We start from the raw sequence: 22,328 nt of genomic DNA, 5'->3' as shown, positions 1-22,328 counted from the left end.
AAAGAATATACAAGAATGGATTTTAAGTTTAAAAGTATGATAGGCATAGAAACAAACACATAAAAACTTTAAAATAGACTACCTTAGAGAAATGACCCCAAGTCACCCATGGGTCCGGGATTGGGAATTTTCTTAACAAACTAGATGGAATCGGGGGATGGTCTGCGCCTACAGATCTGTGCACAGAATCTGATTCGAGAATGAGTTATTAACAGTGAATGGCCTTTTGTTTTGTTTTTGTTAACAAAGCAAATATAGAAAATATAAAAACGAGGTTAAGATGTTAAGGACATAATAAGACACCAAGCAGGACAAACAAATGTGTAAGAAATCAGGAGGGGAAGTTGGGGGAAGTCGTGGGGGAGGGGGTAATTAATTGTAAAATTCAATTAACCCCCCCCCCCAAAAAAAACCCAACAGTGAATGGCCTTTTAGACTTTCTCCACATAACAAGTTCATGGTCCGATCTGAAAAATACGAATATTTAGCTTACAAAACTATAAAAATTAAGAAAAATTAAGTTTGCGAAACAATAATCACCATGTGGTTAGGGTGGATCAGCCTGTCAGCGTTCACTTATCCCCAGTGTAAATATGACATATCGGCAAAAGTCAGAAATTGATAGATAACTATAGCATGAACACGAAAATTTGTTTCAGATTTGAAATCAGCATTGAAAGAACATATAAAAACAGTTGAAAAATCTCATGCAACAGAAAATGGAAAAAAACATTGTTCCCCAGTGATATCACAGTGGGGCATCAGGATTTTAGAGATGCAAGATTGCATTGCAGGGGGTGGACTAGATGTCCCCTGGTGTTCCTTCCAACTCTATGATTCTCCGAATGATGGGCTTAAGCCGTATAATTCAATTATGAAAATAAGCAGCTTTAGGGACGAAAGGGAAAGCTGTGAATTTCCAAGCGAGGAGAACCAGGTCCCTCCTGAGATGAAACGAGAAACTCCGAGCGTGTGAAGGGAGAATGCAAATGTGTAAAAATCTCCCCGCAGCCAAGCCCCAAAGTTATCTGCTGTTGTTTGGCAAGGAAACCAAAAAATTCTCCCCCTGTAAATGGAATAATGTTTCCCACTTTCAGGCTCCCCTCCCTGCTTCCTCACGCAGCCTGCCTCCTATTTCTCCCCACCCCCAATTTGCGGTTTGTTGTCAGTTTGGTTCCAGACCTCATAAAATAAGTGCCTTCTCTGGAGAAATGGCAAATTACAGTCTACAAATTAGCAAAGCCCCGACGCACTTGCTCCTGCTCTGTCTTTCTAATTTGAGCAGGGAAAGCTACTGCCCCATAGAACACGTGCAAAATGACTTGATCGATTTCCCCCCATCTCCATCCCTATTGCAAGGCCTTTGGTCAGATTTAAGAAACTAAGAAGAGTCAGTGTAAGGTTACAGCTCTTACCTCTTGTGTAAGGTTACAGCTTCCGGGTCATGTGGCCAGCATGTCTAAGCCACTTCTGGCGAACCAGAGCAGCGCACGGAAACGCCGTTTACCTTCCCACTGGAGCGGTACCTATTTATCTACTTGCACTGGTGTGCTTTCAAACTGCTAGGTTGGCAGGAGCAGGGACCGAGTAACGGGAGCTCACCCTGTCGCTGGGATTCGAACAGCTGACCTTTTGATCAGCAAGCCCAATAGGTTCAGTGGTTTAGACCACGGCGCCACCCATGTCCCTACTATTAGTATATAGGGTTCTTAACAAGTTTTCCTGCGAATTCAACCATAGCCCACGGCCAATCAACCCCTTTGATCGGTGGCAGTGGCACTAATAGAGGTGCCAAGTATATTACTCATTCTGCATTTGAAAGGACTCAATCATTTAGTGTGGCAGCACAGACACATTGGAGCTCCCTGCCTATTGACACCAGGCGGGTGCCTTTCCTGTGCTCTTTCCAAGCACCTGCTAAAAACACTTTTGTTTAGACCGTAATAACACCCCGTCCATCTGGCCCGGTTTCTGTTTTACTAATTTAGCTTAATTTTAATGTTTTAGGTTTTTGTAAACTGCTTTGAGGGTTGTTCTTTTTTAAAACAAATAGGTATATTTTTAAAAATGCACTCATTCAATCAATCAATGAAGGCAACGGCAAGCCCACCAGAGCCCCTGTTAGCTGGTGATAAGGCCCCACATGTGCCCAGGGCAAAGGGTCAGAATTGAGGAGCAGGGTCTCTGGGTAACCCCACTGCTCAAAATACTCAGATGAAATGAGCCCAAACCTGGCTTGGGAGCTTGTAATACCAGTAATTAATTCTTAATCATCTATCTGTCTGTCTGTCTATCTATCTATCTATCTATCTATCTATCTATCTATCTATCTGGGGCTCTTATTTTCAACTCAGACGCACCAAAAGATAACATATGCACTTCAAATTGTGAAAAGAAAGGAACTTGCATAGCATTTATCTTCAGTTTGGTGGGACTTCCTTTCTTACTGTTATGTACTGAGTCGAATAGGATCCAAACTGCAGCAGTCTGATTGGTCCTAGAACAATAGGATCCAAAAGGCAGCAGTCTGATTGGTCCTAGAACAATAGGATTCAGAATGCAGCAGTCTGATTGGTCCTAGAACAATGCAGCAGTATGATTGGTTGGCAGGAACCACCCAATCATGCTCCAGATTGAAGTGAATCCACAACCTGATTGGTTTACAGTACAATTCCGGAATTAGCCAATCATGTGCAGCCCATTGTGTAAATAATGTATATAAGGCAGATACTTTGAGGGGACATTCATTCATTCCTCCTCACCACTATGAGCTGAATAAAGAGCAGGAAATCACTTTGCGACTCCGAGTATATTTCACTTACATTTCAGGTCATGTCCTAAAACACTCCTTTCCCACACCATGGAGAGAAATATGACCCCCCCTCCCCGATTAATGTATAAATATAATTGTACTTTAATCAATTATATGATTTCTACTCCACCCATCTGGCTGGGTTGCCTCAGACACTCTGCGGAACACGGACATCTCAGTGACAACTTTCCAACCATTGACATGTCGGTGTTGGTGGTTATTTGCAAAAGATAAAATGTGATATTTTTCACTTTGCAAAGAGACCAGTAAATGAAGCAAATAAATGGGGGGGGGGGGGACCTCAGGCGCACGAAGCCCAGGAGTCTGCTACTTGGGGTTATGAGAGTTCATCTTGCTTGTGGTGTGGCAGCCAGCCAGCGTCTAATCCTGGCAGCCCTCCGCCTTGCCAGGCCAAGCCGACACCCGCGCAGGAACACAAAGGTATGTTGTTGTGGCCTCCCCTACGGGCAGCCGGCACACTCCATAATTCCAGCCTTCAATTACGCACAACACAAGAGTTAAAGACCAAGGAAATAATATGAAAACAAGCATCACAAACTTCGCTAAGCAGTGGAACATTCTGCAATTAACTTTTATGCGCACACGAGAGACAGCGCTCCGGGCCCCGACGGCACTTCATAGGCCTTTTCCTGGTGCACTTATGTGCTCGCATGTGCAGACGGACCAGGCAGGAATGAAAGCGCAGGGGAGGGGGACACAAATCTCAGCAACGTCTGCTGCCATCACAAAATAAATAAGTAAACCTCCCCCTGTTTGTCCTTCACATTTGGTATCTCCCCTCACCCACTCACTGCATTGTTGTTGTTGTTGTTTAGTCGTTTAGTCGTGTCCACCTCTTTGTGACCCCCTGGACCAGAGCACGCCAGGCACTCCTGTCTTCCACAGCCTCCCACAGTTTGGTCAAACTCATGCTCGTAGCTTCGAGAACACTGTCCCACCATCTCGTCCTCTGTTGTCCCCTTCTCCTTGTGCCCTCCATCTTTCCCAACATCAGGGTCTTTTCCAGGGAGTCTTCTCTTCTCATGAGGTGGCCAGAGTATTGGAGCCTCAGCTCCAGGATCTGTCCTTCCAGCGAGCACTCAGGGCTGATTCCCTTCAGAATGGAGAGGTTTGATTTTCTTGCAGTCCATGGGACTCTCAAGAGTCACCTCCAGCACCAGAATTCAAAAGCATCCATTCTTCAGTGATCAGCCTTCTTGATGGTCCAGCTCTCACTTCCATACATCACTACTGGGAAAACCAGAGCTTGAATTATACGGACCTTTGTTGGCAAGGTGATGTCTCTGCCTTTTAAGATGCTTTCTAGGTTTGTCATTGCTTTTCTCCCAAGAAGCAGGCATCTTTTAATTTCATGACTGATGTCACCATCTGCAGTGATCATGGAGCCCAAGAAAGTAAAATCTCTCACTGCCTCCATTTCTTCCCTTTCTATTTGCCAGGAAGTGATGGGCCCAGTGGCCATGATCTTTGTTTTTTTGATGTTGAGCTTCAGACCATATTTTGCGCTCTCCTCTTTCACCCTCATGAAAAGGTTCTTTAATTCCTCCTCACTTTCTGCCATCAAGGCACTCACTGCATACCCTCCAACATTTCTCTGATGAAAACAGGGATTCCCCATTCCATCATGATATTTTTTTTATTTATACCCCACCCATCTGATTGGGTTGCCCCGGCCACTCTGGGCAGCTTCCAACATATATAAAAAGCATAATAAAACATTATTATTATTTTTAAAAACAAACAAACTTCCCTATACAGGGCAGCTCAGGGGGTCAGATAACTCCATACCCTCCAGCATTTCTCTAATGAAAATAGGGCATCCTAAGGAAAAGTAGGACATTCTGGGATAAAATCAGAAACCGGGATGGCTTTTCTAAATCAGAGGCATCCCTGTAACCTCCACAAATGAATTCAAAACCTGAAGAATTCAAAATCTTAAAAAAGTGTAGAACATTTGAGAAGAATGGAGGACACCACCCAAAATAAAACAGCTTTGACCCTCAATAGGGATGGTTCCTTTCTCACTACTCATAAAAGGAAGTTCCATAGAGTTGGAAATTCTACAACACAGAGGCCACGCTTCAGGATGATAGGGACTTGGAGTGTCGGGAGCAAGGCCCTAAGATATTCAGAGTTTTGTACACCTGTCCATGAGCCTTGAGACAGGAAGGCAGGGCAGGTCTTTTAGCACTGGGGTCAAGTGTTGGCTGTCATCTGTTCCCATCTCCAGTCTAGCCACAACATCCTGCACTAGCTGAAACCTCCAGTCCAGACCCAAGGGCAGCCCCACATGGAGTGCATTGCAGTAATCCAGCCTTGAAGTTACCAAGGAATGAACTAGAGCGGGCAGGTGAGCCTTGTCCAGAGATTGCCTTACTATTTTATTCTTCTGAAAAAGTCATCCTATATCTTGGGAGAAGATGGAGGAACCAATAAATGTTGGAAATGTAAAGAAACTGAAGGTACATTCTTTCACCTTTGGTGGACGTGCCCAAGGATTAAGGCTTTCTGGGAGATGATCTATAATGAAATGAAAAAGGTATTTAAATATACTTTCCTGAAGAAACCAGAGGCCTTTCTCCTAGGCATAGTCGGCCAATTGGTGTCAAAGAAGGATAGAACTTTCTTTATGTACGCCACAGCAGCAGCAAGAATACTTATTGCAAAGCATTGGAAGACACAAGACCTACCCACCTTGGAAGAATGGCAGATGCAAGTAATGGACTACATGGAAATGGCGGAAATGACTGGCAGAATCCGAGACCAGGGAGAAGAGTTGGTGGAAGAAGATTGGAGGAAATTAAAAATCGACTTACAGAAACACTGTAAAATTTTTGAATGTTGATGACATTGAAATGAAATGAAGGGGTTCTAGTAATAAGGTAAAAGATTACGTAAGAATGGATTGATACTAGATGAAAGCTTGAAGTTAAAATATGTGAGGGAAAATAATTAAGGATAAACCAACAGGATATGAATTTGCTGAACCAATTTTTAAGTGGAATACAAAAAAGGGAGGCGTGAGGAAGTCAGGAAAATAAGTTACCTAAAGAGGAGAAATTAAAAAAGAGGGATTTTTTGTTTTTCTTTTCTCTTTTTCTTTTTTCTTTTCTTTCTATGTTAATTGTTTGTATTTTTGTATTTTTGTATCTTTGTGTTTTTGTATTTTTTCTTGTGTTTTTTCCATTTATTGTCTTATAACTTCTTTATTGTGAAAATTTAATAAAATATCATTTAAAAAAAAGAAGAAGATGGAGGAACCACCCAGAAAATACAGGAGGATAATGATTGGGTGTGGAGGCCCCGTATAAAATGCGTGAACAAAGCATAGGGATCCCATGCGCACTAAACTCCTTATGGGGAAGGTCCCAAACGCTACATAGATGGCTTCTCTCCCCTCATCCTCAACTTTCCTGCTTTCGTCTCTCCTTCTCTCGGCTCCTATAACCGTCTCATCTCCTCCTACCCTGAGAGGACTGTTCCCACTCTCTACCACTCAGTAGGCTCATAGTCTTTAGGTTCATAGGATCATAGAATTGCACAGTCAGAAGAGACCCCCAAGGGCCATCTAATCCACCCCCTTCAATGCCAGAATCCCAGCTAAAGAATCCCTACCAGATGGGCAGCCAACCGCTGCTTAGAAACCTCCAAGGAAGGAGGCTGGTTTGTTTTGAAATAACCTTTCATTCTGGTATGTTCTTGTCTCGGTTGCAGCCCATCAGGAATTTTTGGGATAGCACCAGCCTGATGGGGGAAATCCAACCATCTCGTGGGTTGATCTTTTCAAGGGGCATCCTGCAAAAAGCATTACGAGCAAAGCTTGGCTCAGACGGGCCCGTGGTGATTACGTGGGGGGAGAGGTATGGGAAAGCAGCCGGGAAGATGGTGTGGGAGGCCGTCAGAGGGTTCCTGGCAGGAGATCTCCCTGGCGGTGGTGGCAGGGGCACACTTCCACGGCGGGTCTGAAACGATTCCAACATAAAGCCAAGGAGTGTGCAGCAACGTGGCTGCCTTCTTGGAGACCAACCTTGCCAGGGGATTACCTGCCTCCCTTCCTCTCCCACTGGGGAGAGAGAGCGCAAGCTTGGGTTTGCAAAATGATGCAATGAGTAGAGAAAGCAGGTGGAGAGTCTTTTTCACCTCCTAACAGCAAATCACAGGTGCACTAATAAGGAGAGCAATCACAGGTAAATAACCCCTGACAAGTGGCCATTCAGCCTCTGCTTAAAAACCTCCAAGGAAGGAGATTCCACCACCTCCCAAGGGAAACCATTCTACAGTCAATCAGCTATTACTGTAACCACAGTAACTGTGGAAGGTCTATGTCAGAAGGTGGTGGACTCTCCAGAAGAGACAAAAGGAAGTCCTCCATCACATCATGCAGTGGTTGCCATGAAAATGTCTTCTACGGCCATCAAGGGAAGAGGGTGGGTCTCTTAATGGCTAGGAGCCAGGATAGCCAACATAGGATTTCCACAAAGCTCTGAATAATTCCCAGAAGTGGAGATGGTGGGTGGGAACAATGACACAGACCTACCTCTTAGCTGATTCCCACTTATTTATGATAAAGATTTATACCCCACCTTTCCAATACTACTATCCCTGCTGAATCACTGTTCCCACTTACTCTCCTGAGCACGTCAGAAAAGCCCTACAGCTGGATCAGGCCTGTGTATCCAGCAGGTGGCTTCCCAAAGGGACCAACGAGATGTCCCAAGGGGGGAAGCCAATGAGCAGATCTTGAGCGCAGGAACTCACTCCTGCCTATGGTTCCAGCAACCATTGTTCAGAGAGGCCCTCTGCCTCTGGTGTGGCAGGTCATAGCATGCCAAGATGTCTCCTAGCCACAAATTGTCTTGCTCTCTGTGAATTAGTCTAACCCCCTTATATGAACATGAATGAGCAGGAGGGAAGAGGGACTCCCAGAACTGACCAAGTGGAGGGGAAGCTGGTACAACTATCTGGCACATGTGCTTTGTGCAATGCTTAACAAAATATGTATTTCATCTTCAACACACACACAATTATGGACAGCGGCTTGCAAAATTGCTGCAAACCCAGAGTCTCCTAGCGTTTCCGACTCCATACGAACTTTCGCTCATGCGCCTGGACCTTATGACCGCACTGTCCCACCTCACGATGCGCAGCCCCCTTTGTATGTTTCTGCAAGTGAACCCTGTATGTGTGCAACGAATTGTTTGCATGGCACGTGTTGTCTTGTACTACGTGTACAGGTTCCACGTTTAAAGTGCATGGTTCATTCTGTAAACCCACTTCCGACTTGGAAAGGAGGTGGGGTTGCGGGCTTCACCCTCCCACCATGCGCGCAGGGGCTGGCTCTCAGCCTTCTCACGATTGAGGGAATCCCTGACTGCGTCATCCCCTGGCCAGCCAATCAGCTGGCCTGGGGGGCATGGCCAGGAATCTCCCTCTTTGCCACTTCCAGCTGCTCTGGTTTCCCACCCTCCCGCCCTTTAAGGTTTTTGTCTTTGACCTTGCTATGGACCTCGGTTGGTCGCTGTTAAGGGTGTTATTCTAAAGCAGCAATGCAGCAGCAAGCAAAGGCTCTAGCAGCTCAGTCAGCTGCTTGTGGCTGCAAAGCCAAACAGGACTGTTGCCATGGGAACAAAGGGGCAGTCCATTCTGTATTGAGCACCGGATGTTAGCTCAGTGTGTGTGTCATATGACCTGTACTGGAAGTACATGGGTGGAGTTTATTCTTACTGCTGTGGAGTGCAGACATGTTTCTCTGTAGTGATGTAAGAGACAGAAATAAAAGATGTAAATAGATTTCTGTCTGCTTCTTTCCCCTCCCTGGGGGACACCAAAGGGGAGAGAGGAAGAACGGTGTGTTCCTCTCACACATCTGAGAAGAATCGCCGAGACCTCGGCTGCTTATCAGCAGAGTGGAGCAGCGGGGAGGTCGCCAAGGAATATCTGCCGGTGCCTGGAAGACTGGCACATCCCTCTGACCGAGGCAGAATTCCAACAGTGGTAGCAGAGGATGGTTGCTGTTTTCTTCGATCCATGGGAGTCTGCATCAAGGAGTAGCAGAGCTACTGTTTTCATCGCTCCATGGAGGCCTGAAGTGAGCAAGCTGATCTTCTGCAGCTAGAAGCTGACCAGACGAAGCTGACAGCCAAAGCAACGGAGCCCAAGGTATGAGATTTCGGGCTTAAAAGAGTGAACGCAGATTGAGTTATTCTCTGCTTCACGGGGAGCAGCGTTTGAGTAAACAGCTCCAAGTTAGAAGAGGCCTGCATTCCAGACATTCTTGTGGTTTCTTGTCCAAGGGAAGGAATGCACTGTTGCTAAGCGACGCCCTTCAGTGAAGGCTGAGCCTCAGAGAGGAGAAATGAAAGTTACAATGGAATGTTTTGGCTACAGAGTCTGAAGAGCTCTTGGAACTTTCCAACGCAGCCAGCGTTGAGAGCTGCCAGGTGGCAAGAGTGTAAACAAACCAGCTTTTGTATTTTAGAGGCTTGTGTTTGAGAGTTAAAGAAAGGACTCAAAATGGATGCAAAGAAGGGAAGTTTGCCTTCTTTCCCCCTCCTGACCAATGACAACTATGCATCTTGGTCTATTAAGATGAAGGCTCTGCTGCAGAATCAGAGACTGTTTGGGGTGATTGAGAACCCCATTCCAGCAGCACCAACACGTGCTTGGGAGTCACAGGATGTGAAAGCCAGAACGGCTATAATTCTGTGTGTGTCAGATTCTCAGCTTATTCACATACAGCATTTAGAGCACGCGAAAGAAGTTTGGGACACGCTGAGAAGGACACATCAGAGAGATGCAGGTTCTTCAGCGTTGCTGTATTTTGAAAGGCTGACCAACCTGAGGCTTGCGCCTGATGGAGATGTTCAAGCGCACCTGACGGAAATGAAATATCTGTGTCAACAGATGGTGGAACGTAATTTCCGTTTGCAAGAGGAAGTGTTTTGCTTCATGGTGATAAACAGCCTGAATCGGACTTACAAAACCATTGCCAGTCAGCTGGGGTCCCTCCCAGCGAACGATCTCACTTCAGAGAGGGTGTATGCGGTTGTTCTTTGTGAACATGACAGACTTGCTGCCCTGGAAGTCAAGGACAGGGGGAGACAAGAACGGAGTTCTGACACCCCCACTGCTGTTGCTACTGGAGAAAATGCTGTAGCTTTAAACGTTGTCTGATGTTACAATTGTGGACAGACTGGGCATCTTCAGCGGAGCTGCAAGAAGCCACGTCAGAACAAAGGAGCCAAGGCGAGCTCCGCAAAGTCTGAGGCGTCAGGCAAAAGTCATACCATCCCAAAGGCAAAGACTGCAAAGGCTTTGATGTCGCTAAAAGCCACACCAGAAGCGGGGAATTTCTTTGTCATCGATACTGGAGCCACAGTTCACATGACAGGACGCAAGGATTTATTTTCGACGTTTAAGAAGCAAAGCTTCGCTGTACAACAAGCCAACGGTCAAGAGTTGGAAGCCACCAGAATTGGGACTGTGTATCTTGAAAGTCTGAACTTGACTATAAACAATGTTTATTTGGTTCCAGAGTTGAAGTTCAATCTGCTCAGCGCTTCGCAGATTGCTAAGAAGGGACTAAAACTGTCCTATGATGATGAGAACTGCGAGATCTACAAAGATGGAGAGCTGTATCTTTCTGCCAAAGAGAAAGATGGCCTGTATTTGTTGACTTTTGATCAAAGTGATTACATGGAATGTAATTCTTGTGATTCTAACGTGATTTCTTTTGCAGGTTTGACCAAGGAGAACACCAAGAAGGTGACCTCGAGGGTCAACAGAGCCTTTCAGCGGGTGTATGCTGATGTGATTGGTCCTCTAGCACCTTCTAGAGGCAATGCAAAATATTACCTAATATGTGTTGATTCTTTCACAGGTTTTGTCTGGATTTATCTTTTGGAGAGACCAAAAGACGCCTTAGAAAGGTTTAAAGAGTTTTGTGACAAAGTTAAAAATATGCATGATGCTGACATAGATTGTCTTTGCACAGATGAGAAGCCAATTTTTCTCTTACAGGTTTTCCAGAAGTTCCTGAAGAAGAAAGGGATAAGACACAAAATTGCTAGCTCCGAAGAAGCTTGGAAGAGATGTGTGTGTGTTAGGGTGAACAAAGAATTGCAAAAGGGAATGCATGCGCAATTGCTTAGTTCACACCTGCCAAATGAATACTGGGCTGAATCGCTGATGTCATTCTGTTATACGTGGTTGAGAAAGTTTTCAAAAGAATTGGGAAGTTCTCCTTTTGAGAAACTGTTCCACAGAAAACCTGTTGCCCATTTCAAGGTTTTTGGGTCTCATGTGAGAACAGAAGCTCCAGGTGGGGTAAAGAATGCCAGAGGCATTTTTGTGGGTTATGAAAAGGGTCTCTACAGAGTAATTTTGTCTGAATCTGGTCAGGTGATTCTCACAAAATTTCTAGAGAGTGCTCCTGAACAGGAGAAAGTGATTGTTCACACATTTCCCACTGCAGATGATTCTGATGATGATGATGATGATGATGAGTTTGATCTTATTGAGTTCAGTAGTACTGATGATGACAGCGATAAAAAAGAGGATTGGAAGAAATTTAAAATATATCTTAAAAATTGTTGTAAAATTGAGGAATGCTAAGATGTCAAGGGGTAAGAAGCAGAGAATTACAGCTGTAACTAATAAATTAAAGGAAACTTAATGAAAGGGAATTAATTAGATAAACTGACTAAAGGGTTGCTAAAGAACTGTATAACAAGGATGCAGCGATGGGGAGGTATGGGGAAGTCGGAGGAAAGAAGGTGCACGAAAATAAGATTATGAAACTATACATGTTTAAATGTTCTGTATGTTTTTGTTTTGTGTTTTGTTTGTTTTCTTTATTATGTGTTTGAAAAATGAATAAAAATTTAAAAAAAAAAAGATGATGACAGCGATAGCTCAGACAGCTCAGTTGTCACAGTCATTGAAAGAAAACCTCACGTAATGACTAGACCCTCAGAAGAGGAGGATGAACCACTGATTAAGCTTAGTACTGGTTCTCCAGAGAGTTCAGAGGCTGAACCAGAAAGCAAGGGAGAGCAGCACCTCTTACGTAGATCTGAGAGAGCAACGAAGGGTGTACCACCCAAGAGGTATTCACAAGAGTTTGCTAACTTAGCTGTTGCTGTTGTGAACGACCAAGGTCAGATTGAAGCTGTGTCTGAGTCAGAGACAAAGACACAACAGAGAGTTGTTAACCAAGGTAATGCAGAAGCACTCATTCCTTGGAAGTCACACAACCAGAGAGGTACATTGGTGAAACCAATGGCGGGTAGTTCCAAGGGTGGAACTGAAACAACAGGGGAATGTTATAAGTATAACAACTGTTTGTTTTCTTCTCTGGATGACGCTTTGCTCACAGCACGCATTGATACTTTAGGGGGAGTATGTTATTCTAAAGCAGCAATGCAGCAGCAAGCAAAGGCTCTAGCAGCTCAGTCAGCTGCTTGTGGCTGCAAAGCCAAACAGGACTGTTGCCATGGGAACAAAGGGGCAGTCCATTCTGTATTGAGCACCGAGACCTCGGCTGCTTATCAGCAGAGTGGAGCAGCGGGGAGGTCGCCAAGGAATATCTGCCGGTGCCTGGAAGACTGGCACATCCCTCTGACCGAGGCAGAATTCCAACAAAGGGGCCTGGTAGGAATTTTTTCCACTTTGCAAGCTGGCCCCAGCCACTTGGTTTTTCATCTACCTCGTAGCAAATCATCACAACTTTCTTGGTATTGGCAGTTAGGCATTGGTAAGGGTATTGTTATGTAGATGGAAGGGGGGGAGGAAGCGCCATCACCTGCCCCGCATATTGAAGGATTCTAGGGGGCGTGGCCCTGTCCAAAGCCTATGGAGGTGAGGGCCCAAGGCATGCCCCCTATTGGTGACCCGGGGGGTTCCTAGTTGATGTGCATCAGCAGGACTCCCCCTACCGGTGGTTAACCCTTCCCGGACTTCAAGCGAACAGGCTGAAGCAGGATAGTCGGTTAGGGCCAATGCCTAAGCCAATACCACTCATCACCTGTAACCAATAAAGTTGTGGCCATATTTAGCCCATTAACCTTAATTGTGTCATGTGTCTTTATTTCCACTGGGGGGAAACGGGAACTCGCCACACAACGATCATTTGGATGATGCTTATGTTATCAATACTAGCCACTAGGAATGTAATATTCTCAGCAGGGTTGAATGCTATCATATTTATTATTGGCGTAAAAATGAGGTCGCGCTTTTGTTTTATATAAAGAATTTTAACCAGTCTGCCTTTGCTGAGTGGGCCCCTAAATTGTTTCTCACCAGGGCATGGACCCTCTCCCAGCAGCCCTGGGGACCCCGCAGAGGATAACAGGGCTGTCTGCCCACTCCAACCCTCTGCCCCCTTTACAACTTGAGCAGTGCCTCTGGGTACCAGATGCCAACCAGGGACAAAGCAGCCCAGAAATGCCTTGCTTGGCAACTTGGCATCTGCTTCACTGTGCTTAAACCCAAGACTTGATGGACCCACCTTAGCCTAATCCAGAAGGACTGGATTTGGGTTTTATTTTAATTTTTGCATGCAGAGGACCTGGCGTTCCACAGCAACTCTTGCAAAATGTGCAGGGAGAGGCCTCTCCTTGAACCCACCAGGAGAGCTGCTGGCAGTTGAAAGAATCCTGAGCCGTCCCACCTTCTTCACCCAGTGCAATGGAGATAAACAAGATGGCGACACACCTCCATTTGATTCCCTGCTAAGTGGCATCAGATGCAATGGCTCTCCACGTGTTTTGGGGGTTTTTTGTGAGGGGGGAGATGGGAGAGCTATAAACACCCCACCCACACACCCCTGAGCTTCATGTTCTGGAAAATAAAACACCAGAGGCATGCGGGAGGTTTAATAGGATTTCATTGGTACCCGCAATGCAATTGCGATATTGCTTCCAAGGCAAATACAGGTGATACAGAAAACTCCCAGCCACCTCCCTTTCAAAGAGCCCTGAGCTCTGGAGCGGCTCTGAAGCAGTTTTATATGTGGCTTCTGGTTTGTCTCAGCTGCAGCAAAGATCAGGTCTGCAGAAGGTGCTCCATAATATTGCATAAAATAATAAAATAAAATGCAGAACGGATTGGGGCTGGCTCCCTCTGGATGGGACAGGAAGCCTAGCCTGCCTTTCGGGCCTCAGCACCCAGGCCAGGAAACGGAATAAACCCTTTGAGCAAGCAAGGGGGTGGGTTGCAGGGGTCTGTTGAGGATATGCTAAATCAGAGTCCAAACGCCTCTGCATGGGTTGTCCAAGAGGACACATGTGGGCCACTGTCAGCAGAATCATTCCTCCAACTGCTGAATGGTTGCCATTTGGTGGGACCATTGCTAGGGATGTGTGAATTTCTCTCGGTTTCTCATTTTTCCACTCTGAAGTTCCAAGTCCTCATGAACATCCGTCATCATTTTAGTGTAAATTTCTTCTAACAATCTCAATTTTGGGGGGGATGCAATTTTGCCTAACACACACATTCCTGCAAAGCAATCCCCCTCTTACATAGTGAATCTTTTCATATTACTTTCACAAACGTACACATTTAGTCACCTCGCCTGAGACTGGAGAACTGCATTGCAAAATTCAGAAAAGAGTGAATTTCGACGGATGATGGCATTTCGATTCCCTTCTTATTTCAGAAAGTGAGAATTCAGTAGGTTCACTTTTAAACATGAGCAGGGTTAGATTTCTGCTCCATCCCTGGCTGCCAACCAGTGAAATAAATTGTAAGCCAATTAAATTGCTCAGTTCCTAAGAAGTAAAAGCGCTGATTAAATCTACACATCTTTGCATAAGAAGTAAAAACAATTGTTCTGGAGGGCGGGGAAGCAAACTTCCAGCCCCCAGAAAAGGCACAGTATTCAGAAAACACTTGCATGAGAAAAAAAACAAAACAATCGCAGCTTGTCTTGAAATTGGCAGCCCAGTTGAGCAAAAGGTACTCCGTTAATTTACATGGTTAGGGCTGTGATCCTAAGCACACTTTTCTCAGAGTAAGTCCTAAGGGATTCAGCGGGGTTTGCTTCTGAGCAGACAGGCAAAGGGTTGCTCGGCAAAGCAATGAAAATCTGCCATTCCAGTTTTTGCAGATTTGCTAATGGGGGAACAGCCACATTAGGCTGGCCAAAGTAGGTCGGTTGATGGGAGGTCCAGGCTTTGGACTGGAAAACGGGCAGAGGCAGATTGGAAGCGTGTCAGGAGTTGCTAGAAAAAATAAAAATAAAAAGAATTGTGTGTGAGAGAGAGAGTGAGTGTTCTCCTTTGCAGCCCAATAATAACTTAGTCCAGCCTGCCATCAGTCGACAGCTGTGGCAGGTCCAGATGCCAGAGGGCAGATCTGAAAAAAGCATTTCTCACCAATGTGAAACCTGGCAACGTTTTCAATCTCTTCACATTTTGAAACTTGACAACTTTGCATTAAGGGGGGGGGGGAAAGCAGCCTCTGTCTTCAGCCCCGTTGCAAGGTCTTTGCAAATGCTGTCCAAAATAAATCGCCTAGTACTGTACTTATTTTTGAAATGTTTGGAAGTCAGTCTAAACTTGGTGAATTTTAACCCTGATCACCTGCTTCTCAAGAGCACCATCCAGTGAGAAGTTCTCCTGCTCAAGCCCTGCAGAAGTGCATGGGGATGGCACAAGAACATAGAATGAAGCTGCAGCAGGAGAACATCCACCCAGATGATCCTCCAAATTTCTTTCTGCTCCATCAGAGATGATTATCCCATTTTTCTGGAGTCTGACAATGCTTCTATTTCCTCTCTGGTCTTCCGCCAGTCCTCTTAGCTCTTGTCTTCATTTGACCAAATATGTTAGTGGCTCATCAATTCCTTCTCCTTTCATCTGCCCTGAATTTTGTAACAGTCTGATTTATCTTATCAGAATTTGAACAATTTGATTGCCTGTGACAATTGTGGAATTAGTTAGACGCATGACAGACACATCTGTCTGCTTCGGTTTCTATGGTTTCCTCTTTTTTCTGATCTTAAATTCAGTTCTCCACATTTTGGCAACAATTTGCTATTTCTTAAAAAAACACTCATGGGCACTTTAGTTCCTCCTAATGTACACATTTTTGTATGCAGTTTTGACTAATGTACACATTTGTGCAAAGCAATTTTCTCCAGCATAATGCATTTTTGTATGCCAGTTTCACCACTGTCTGCATTTTTAATGCACACTTGCTTTCTAATATATGGCATTTTGTACACACTCTTTGGCCGGGGAACTGACCGGCAAAACTCAGAGAAGTGCGAATTTCAAAGATCAGGTGTGTTTCAATTTGCAGATCAGAAAGTGTGCATTGGATAGTTTCTCATTAAAATTAAAACAAAATTGAATCCCCGGTTATGAGCACAGGATTTGGGGGGCTGTCAAACAGTTCACAGGTGAAATAATACACACCCCAATTCTCCTTACACATGGATCTTCTCCATCTGCTCTGCTCATTAATTCCTTCCAAGCCTGCTCACCACAGATTTTTCAACAAATAGGGTATTTGATCCAAAGAAAAATGTCATCGCCCTCCAATCTTTGGCCAACAGCGCAAAATATACTTTAAGTGCCACAGTGTGGAAAATGGCGGCCCTCTGTTCAAGTGCTTGCATTGACCCAGGCACAAGAGGTGGGTGCCCCAGAGATTTCAGCCCTAGAGATCCTGGAGAGTGGAGAAGGGGGCTGAGACTTGAAGTTCACATGAATATTTGCATAAGGCATCCCGGAAATCGACCCAATCAAAGCAGAGTTTTTTCCGGGGGAGGGATCGTGAAACAGGACCCGCCCCTGGTAAGCAGGAACGCTGGAGAGTATCTGGATTATGAGGTGTGGAGGATTCCGGGGTCCAGATCCTAAAAACCCACTGGACCATGCTTTTCCCATTTCCAAGAGGATTCGTGCACCTTGCCGATGCCGGAAGAGAAAGTCTCATGTGAGGATCCAGCTCTCCTCCTGGGCCGGCTACCGTTGGGCAAGAAGCGACCATTTTCTTGTCCCGGTGTCCAAGGGAAGTCTCAAGGAAGCTCTTTCAGCTTGTCTATACAGTAATACCTCATGTTACATCCGCTTCATGTTACGTTCTTTCAGGTCACATCCTGCGTCGACCAGGAAGTACCGGAAAGGGTTACTTCCAGGTTTTGCTGCTCGCGCATGTGCAGATGCGCAAAAATGACATCACACGCATGCGCAGAAGCAGTGAATCGCGACTCACGCTTGTGCAGGTGCGCCGCTGCGGGTTGCATTCTTTTCGTGTTGCGAACAGGCCTCCGGAACGGATCCCGTTCGCAACCAGAAGTACCACTGTACAGAAAACAAGCCTGCAGAGGGTTGGGGAAAGGCCAGCTTTGGTATACCAGTTCAGTCACCTGAGCAGCAGTCGCAGGGTTGGAAAAGTAGGGAGGGAGGGGTTGTGTGTGTGTGTGTGTGTGTGTGTCTGAAAGAGTGCAGTTTCGGCCAGGAGGCGCCGCCAATTCCTTTCCCCCTTTGCACAGTGTGGCAGAGGTCGGGCTGTGACTTTGGAAAGGCGCCATCGTCCAGGGATCTCAGCGGGTTCTCCAGCTCCTTCCCAGCAGCTCCTTCTCCTCTCTGGCCCACGTTCAGCTGAAGGGCTTCACCAGCTTCATGGCAGCATAGTTCTGCAGGGAGACCAAGGCAACCAGGTGAGGAAAGGTCGCTCTGGGCAATTAGCTTATTTTATTTTAATTACCATATTTTCCCCTCCTAAAAAGTAAGGGGAAATGTGTGTGCGTCTTATGGAGCAAATGCAGGCTGCGCAGCTATCCCAGAAGCCAGAACAGCAAGAGGGATCACTGCGCAGCGCTCCCTCTTGCTGTTCTAGCTTCTGGCCCTTCTCCCTCCTCGGGGAAAAGCCTGCAAGCGCCGCACACACGCTCCACGCGGCTCGTGAAAGGGAGGGCTGAGCAGAGCCTGGGGTGCATACTGGCTCTGCTCAGCGCTCCCTTGAAAGAATATTTTTTTCTTGTATTCCCTCTCTTATGGTCAGGTGCGTCTTATGGAGCAAAAAATACGATATTTATACTTTTCAGATATATACATTTCACTGATTTTACAATCATTCTTACATTTTAGAACTTGACTTCCTTCCCCCTCTTTCTATGGTTCCTTAAATTTATTTTTAATATCTTCTGCATATCCAAATTAACTGTTTAAAGAAGTTTTTAATAACTGATATTTTAATGCATTTTTAATCTTTCGTTGGAAGCCACCCAGAGTGGCTGGAGAAACCCAGCAAGATGGACAGGGTATAAAGAATAATTTTATTATTATTATTATTATTATTAACTACTACTACTACTACTACTTAGCATACTCATATATTTATCTTCTTTAAATATATACTCTCCTTCCTAAAAAGTGGCTCTTTCGCCTCCCCAAAACAAGAGCAAATTTGCAGAAAACAACAAGTGTTCCTGAAGAAAAAACCCATGTGGAAATACCTAATAGCACAGATTTCTTTTTATATATATAAAAAATTAACATTACTGGCCTGGCAGAGAATACTTCTGATATATTCATTTCCAGGAACAGTTTTGCTTCATCTCTTCCATATGTTAGAAGAAGAAGAAAACACCCCTTGTCCATAAACAGATTCTGAGCGCCAGTTAAAATCTTCCAAATGGCCGATAACTTTTCCCAGCTGCCTCTTTTGCTCTCCTAATAATGTCTGCCACCGAGAGAGGTCTTTGCCAGAGGATGGACTGGGCAGGAGAGTCCGGCAGTGTCCAGGTCCAGGCAAGACCAGCAAGGACAATGTTTTCTTATTTGTTTCTTATAAATTTGGAAAATTAATTTTTAAAAATGGGGGGGGGGGGAGACCAGCAAGGACAGGGGAGAAAGAAACATATAATAAGCTAGAAAGAGGGAGCGTTTGGCTTTCTGATCAACTCTTAGGGACTTATGGTCCTCTTTTGTGCTGATTTCTTTTCTTTTTTTTATGTCTACCGCTTAGAAATGGGGGGGAGGGGAATTAAGCCGGCAGTTCCCAAAGCGCAGGGCTGCCATACATCCAGAATTTCCCGGATGTAGCTGGGATTCATCTGCCGGAAATAGCATCTGGGCGGAATTTCTGAAAATCAGCAAAAATGTCCAGGAAGACCCAGGCATAGGGCAACCCATGTCGGAAGTGTGTTGTTGTTTTTTTAAGCTTTGGCTCCAAAATAAATAAATGTGGAAACCCTACCAAAGCAGGCAGGACCCCCCCTTGGGAGGATGGGAGTGGGGAATCACCGGGGGGGGGGTGCCAAGAGGCATAAATGACCACCCGACTTTGAAAAGCTGCTATCACTGGGTCAAGTTCATCCATTCTGCTGAATCAATCCAACTTGAATAGTTTTAATTCGGTTTTGAATAAACGTGCAGTGAATGGTGACAGTTTCGAATTTTCTCGAGTCGCCGTCTTCCTTAGTGGGCTGTGCAAACCGCCATTAGATAGGGTAGGGGAATGAGTTTATGGACCCGGGGGGTGAGTTGAGGGAGGGCCTTCTCGGTAGTGGCGCCGTCCCTGTGGAACGCCCTCCCTTCAGATGTCAAGGAGATGAAGAACGACTCGACTTTTAAAAGAAATCTGAAGGCAGCTCTGTGTTGGGAGGTTTTTAATAGCTGATGTTTTTATATATGTTGGAATCCACCCAGATTTAATAGTACTTATTAATAATAAGGGACACAGGTGGCACTGTGGGTTAAACCACAGGACCTAGGACTTGCCGATCAGAAGGCCAGCGGTTCAAATCCCCGCAACGGGGTGAGCTCCCAACTATTTATCTACTTGCACTGGTGTGCTTTCAAACTGCTAGGTTGGCAGGAGCAGGGACCGAGCAACGGGAGCTCACTCCATCACGCCGATTTGAACCGCCGACCTTCTGATCACCAAGCCCAAGAGACTCAGTGGTTTAGACCACAGCGCCACCTGTGCCCCGACACCTCTGAATGGAACCTAGGGCACAGTGGCTTGGGGAAAAGTCTGCAAACTGCTGAAGAAAGCTGCAGAGAAAGGTCTTCAATAAATAAGCCCCGGTTCATGTGCTCAGATCTCCATCCTGACCCCCAACTCTGGATGCCTCTGGACTATTCTCCCCTCTGTGGCCGGCCGTCTTTCCAGCACGGAGCCCGTCACATAAATATTCCAAACGCTTCCCTTATTAAATCTGTAGCAAAGCCAAACTGACATCCATGTTTATGCTGCTTGGAAGGAAGTGGAAAGCAGCTCCGATTCACACATACACACAGCTCAGCGCAGGCAGGCAGTTCCCTTCCAAACCCGCTGGATTTAATTGGGACGGGCTGATAGCCACCGCTTGGCCCGTTCTGTGGCCCCCACCCTAAAAAAACAAGGTTGGAAGGAGAGCGAGAGGAACCAGAGCCAACCGGGAAGGGGTGGGGCAGGGAAGTGTGACCCCAGGCAGTGTAATAAATTGCCGTTCGCACCAACTTACGAGGCTCTCTTCCCATTGGGGGGGGTGGGGCAGGGTGGGGGGAGGAACGCCCCATAAAGCAGCGAGTCCAAAGCGAGGCACATCATCACGCACCATTAGCAAGCTCCCTCGGTGGAACACGAGAACCTCCTAATTAATTTCCCACCATTTGTCTTTCAGGAGGCTTCCTCCAAAATATCGAGGCTGTTATTTTTAGGGCTTGTCTGTGAGGCCAGGATGGGGAGGGGGCCTTCCCATCTGGGTGGAAAAGGCTAGTGTGGTGTAGTGGTTAAGAGCAGTGGACTTGTAATCTGGTGAACCGGGTTCGATTCCCTGCTCCTCCATATGCAGCTGCTGGGTGACCTTGGGCTAGTCACACTTCTTTGAAGTCTCTCAGCCCCACTCACCTCACAGAGTGTTTGTTGTGGGAGAGGAAGGGAAAGGAGAATGTTAGCTGCTTGGAGACTCCTTAGGGTAGTGATAAAGCGGGATATCAAATCCAAACTCTTCTTCTTCTTCTTCAAACTTGGAGGGATGGCAGAAGCCAAAAAGGCTTCATCGCCCAAGACGGGGAGAAAGAGGTCCTGGGGTGTGGCAGCAGGAGGCGCCCCTTGTAGGTGCTGCCCATGTTCACTCCATGTGGGAATCATGCGCAGGATCTCGCTCTGCAGTTTGGGTTTGGGTTTGTTTCTGTGGCTGAGCCTGACAGAAGCCAGGAGTGCAAGAACACCCAGAGAGTTGTAAGTTAGCAGTCTTTAGCCTCCCTTCTCCACACCAAGAGGGGATGGTTCTCCGGGGTTTAGAATCACAGACTCATAGAGTTGGAAGGGGGCCGTGAAGGTCATTTGGTCTAACCCCCTGCGATGCAGGAATCTTTTGCCCAATGGTGGGCTTGAACCCACAACCCTGAGATTAGGTGTCTCCTGCTCTAATGTCTGAGCTATTCAGTTTGAGATCAGGGTCTTTCCCAGCACAGGATGGTGTTGGCATCAAGGAAGGAACCTGGGTCCTTTCGCATGAACAGTGCATGCTCGGCCACTGAGCACTGGACCTCTTCCCCCTGGGACTTGTGCGCAGTCCTAGGAGAGCATCAGAAGGGGGGTTCTCAAGGCCCCTGTTGGCCACTGGGCAGGGCTGGTGGGCTACCCTGGGCAAGTCTGCCTTGTGGGAAAAGTGGTGGCCGTGGAAGAACATTATAGCCTCCCACCCACCTGTTCCAGCAAGGCAGCAAACTGAATCATAGGATAGTAGAATTGTAGAGTGGGAAGGGACCCTGAGGATCATATAGTCCAACTCCTGGCCTTGCAAGAATCTCAGCTACCTGAAGGAGCATCTCCACGGCCCCATCATTCAGCCCAGACACCCGGGTCCCTCTCCCGAGGGCCTTCTGGCAGTTCCCTCACTGCAAGAAACGAAGTTACAGGGAACCAGGCAGGGGGCCTTCTCGGTGGTGGTGCCTGCCCTGTGGAACACCCTCCCATCTGATGTCAAGGAAATAAACAACTATCTGACTTTTAGAAGACATCTGAAGGCAGCCCTGTTTAGGGAAGTTTTTAATGTTTTATCATGTTATTAATATTCTGTTGGGAGTGGCCCAGAGTGGCTGGGGAAACCCAGCTGGATGGGCGGGGTATAATTATTATTATTATTATTATTATTATTATTATTATTATTATTGAAGCCCTGATAGGTTGGCCATCCAACCTCCCTTGAAAAACCCCAAGGAAGGAGAGTCCACCTCATTCCAAGGGAGTCCGCTCCACTGCTGAACAGCTCTCACCACCAGAAAGTTCTTCCTGATGTTGAGTCGGAATCTCCTTTCCTAGAATTTGAATCCATCGGTTTGGATCCAGCCCTGTGGAGCCGCAGGAAGCGAGCTTGCTCCATCTTCCATGTATGAGCTGAACAGCAGTTTTAAAAGCCGGCCATTGTGCAATTTTCCATCTGCTTCCACTCTGATATGAAGCAAGAAATCACTTCTCTGGGCCTTGCCAGGCCTCTTCGTGTTTGGGGGCATCCCTGATACTCGGAGCGTCACCAATTCCTCCCCCCAGC

At 46.2% G+C, this 22,328-nt stretch overlaps 1 protein-coding gene across 7 annotated transcripts in view; it reads right to left on the bottom strand.

Moving 5' to 3' along the window:
* Positions 1-13,700: 13,700 nt before the first annotated feature.
* DYSF (dysferlin) overlaps positions 13,701-22,328 on the bottom strand; it is a 188,605-nt gene continuing 179,977 nt past the window's right edge. For all 7 annotated transcript variants that reach the window (XM_081876592.1, XM_081876594.1, XM_081876596.1 and 4 more), the window contains one exon: positions 13,701-17,477. In XM_081876592.1, coding sequence (XP_081732718.1) covers positions 17,439-17,477 — 39 coding nt within the window. In that variant the 3' untranslated portion in view covers positions 13,701-17,438. The remainder of the gene's footprint in view (positions 17,478-22,328) is intronic.

Source organism: Podarcis erhardii, assembly GCF_964252035.2.
Source record: "Podarcis erhardii genome assembly, chromosome: 9".
In the NCBI taxonomy this organism is placed as follows: domain Eukaryota; kingdom Metazoa; phylum Chordata; class Lepidosauria; order Squamata; family Lacertidae; genus Podarcis; species Podarcis erhardii.
The sequence above is the reverse complement of the archived record's forward strand: the minus strand, read 5'-3'. Positions and strand labels throughout refer to the sequence as shown.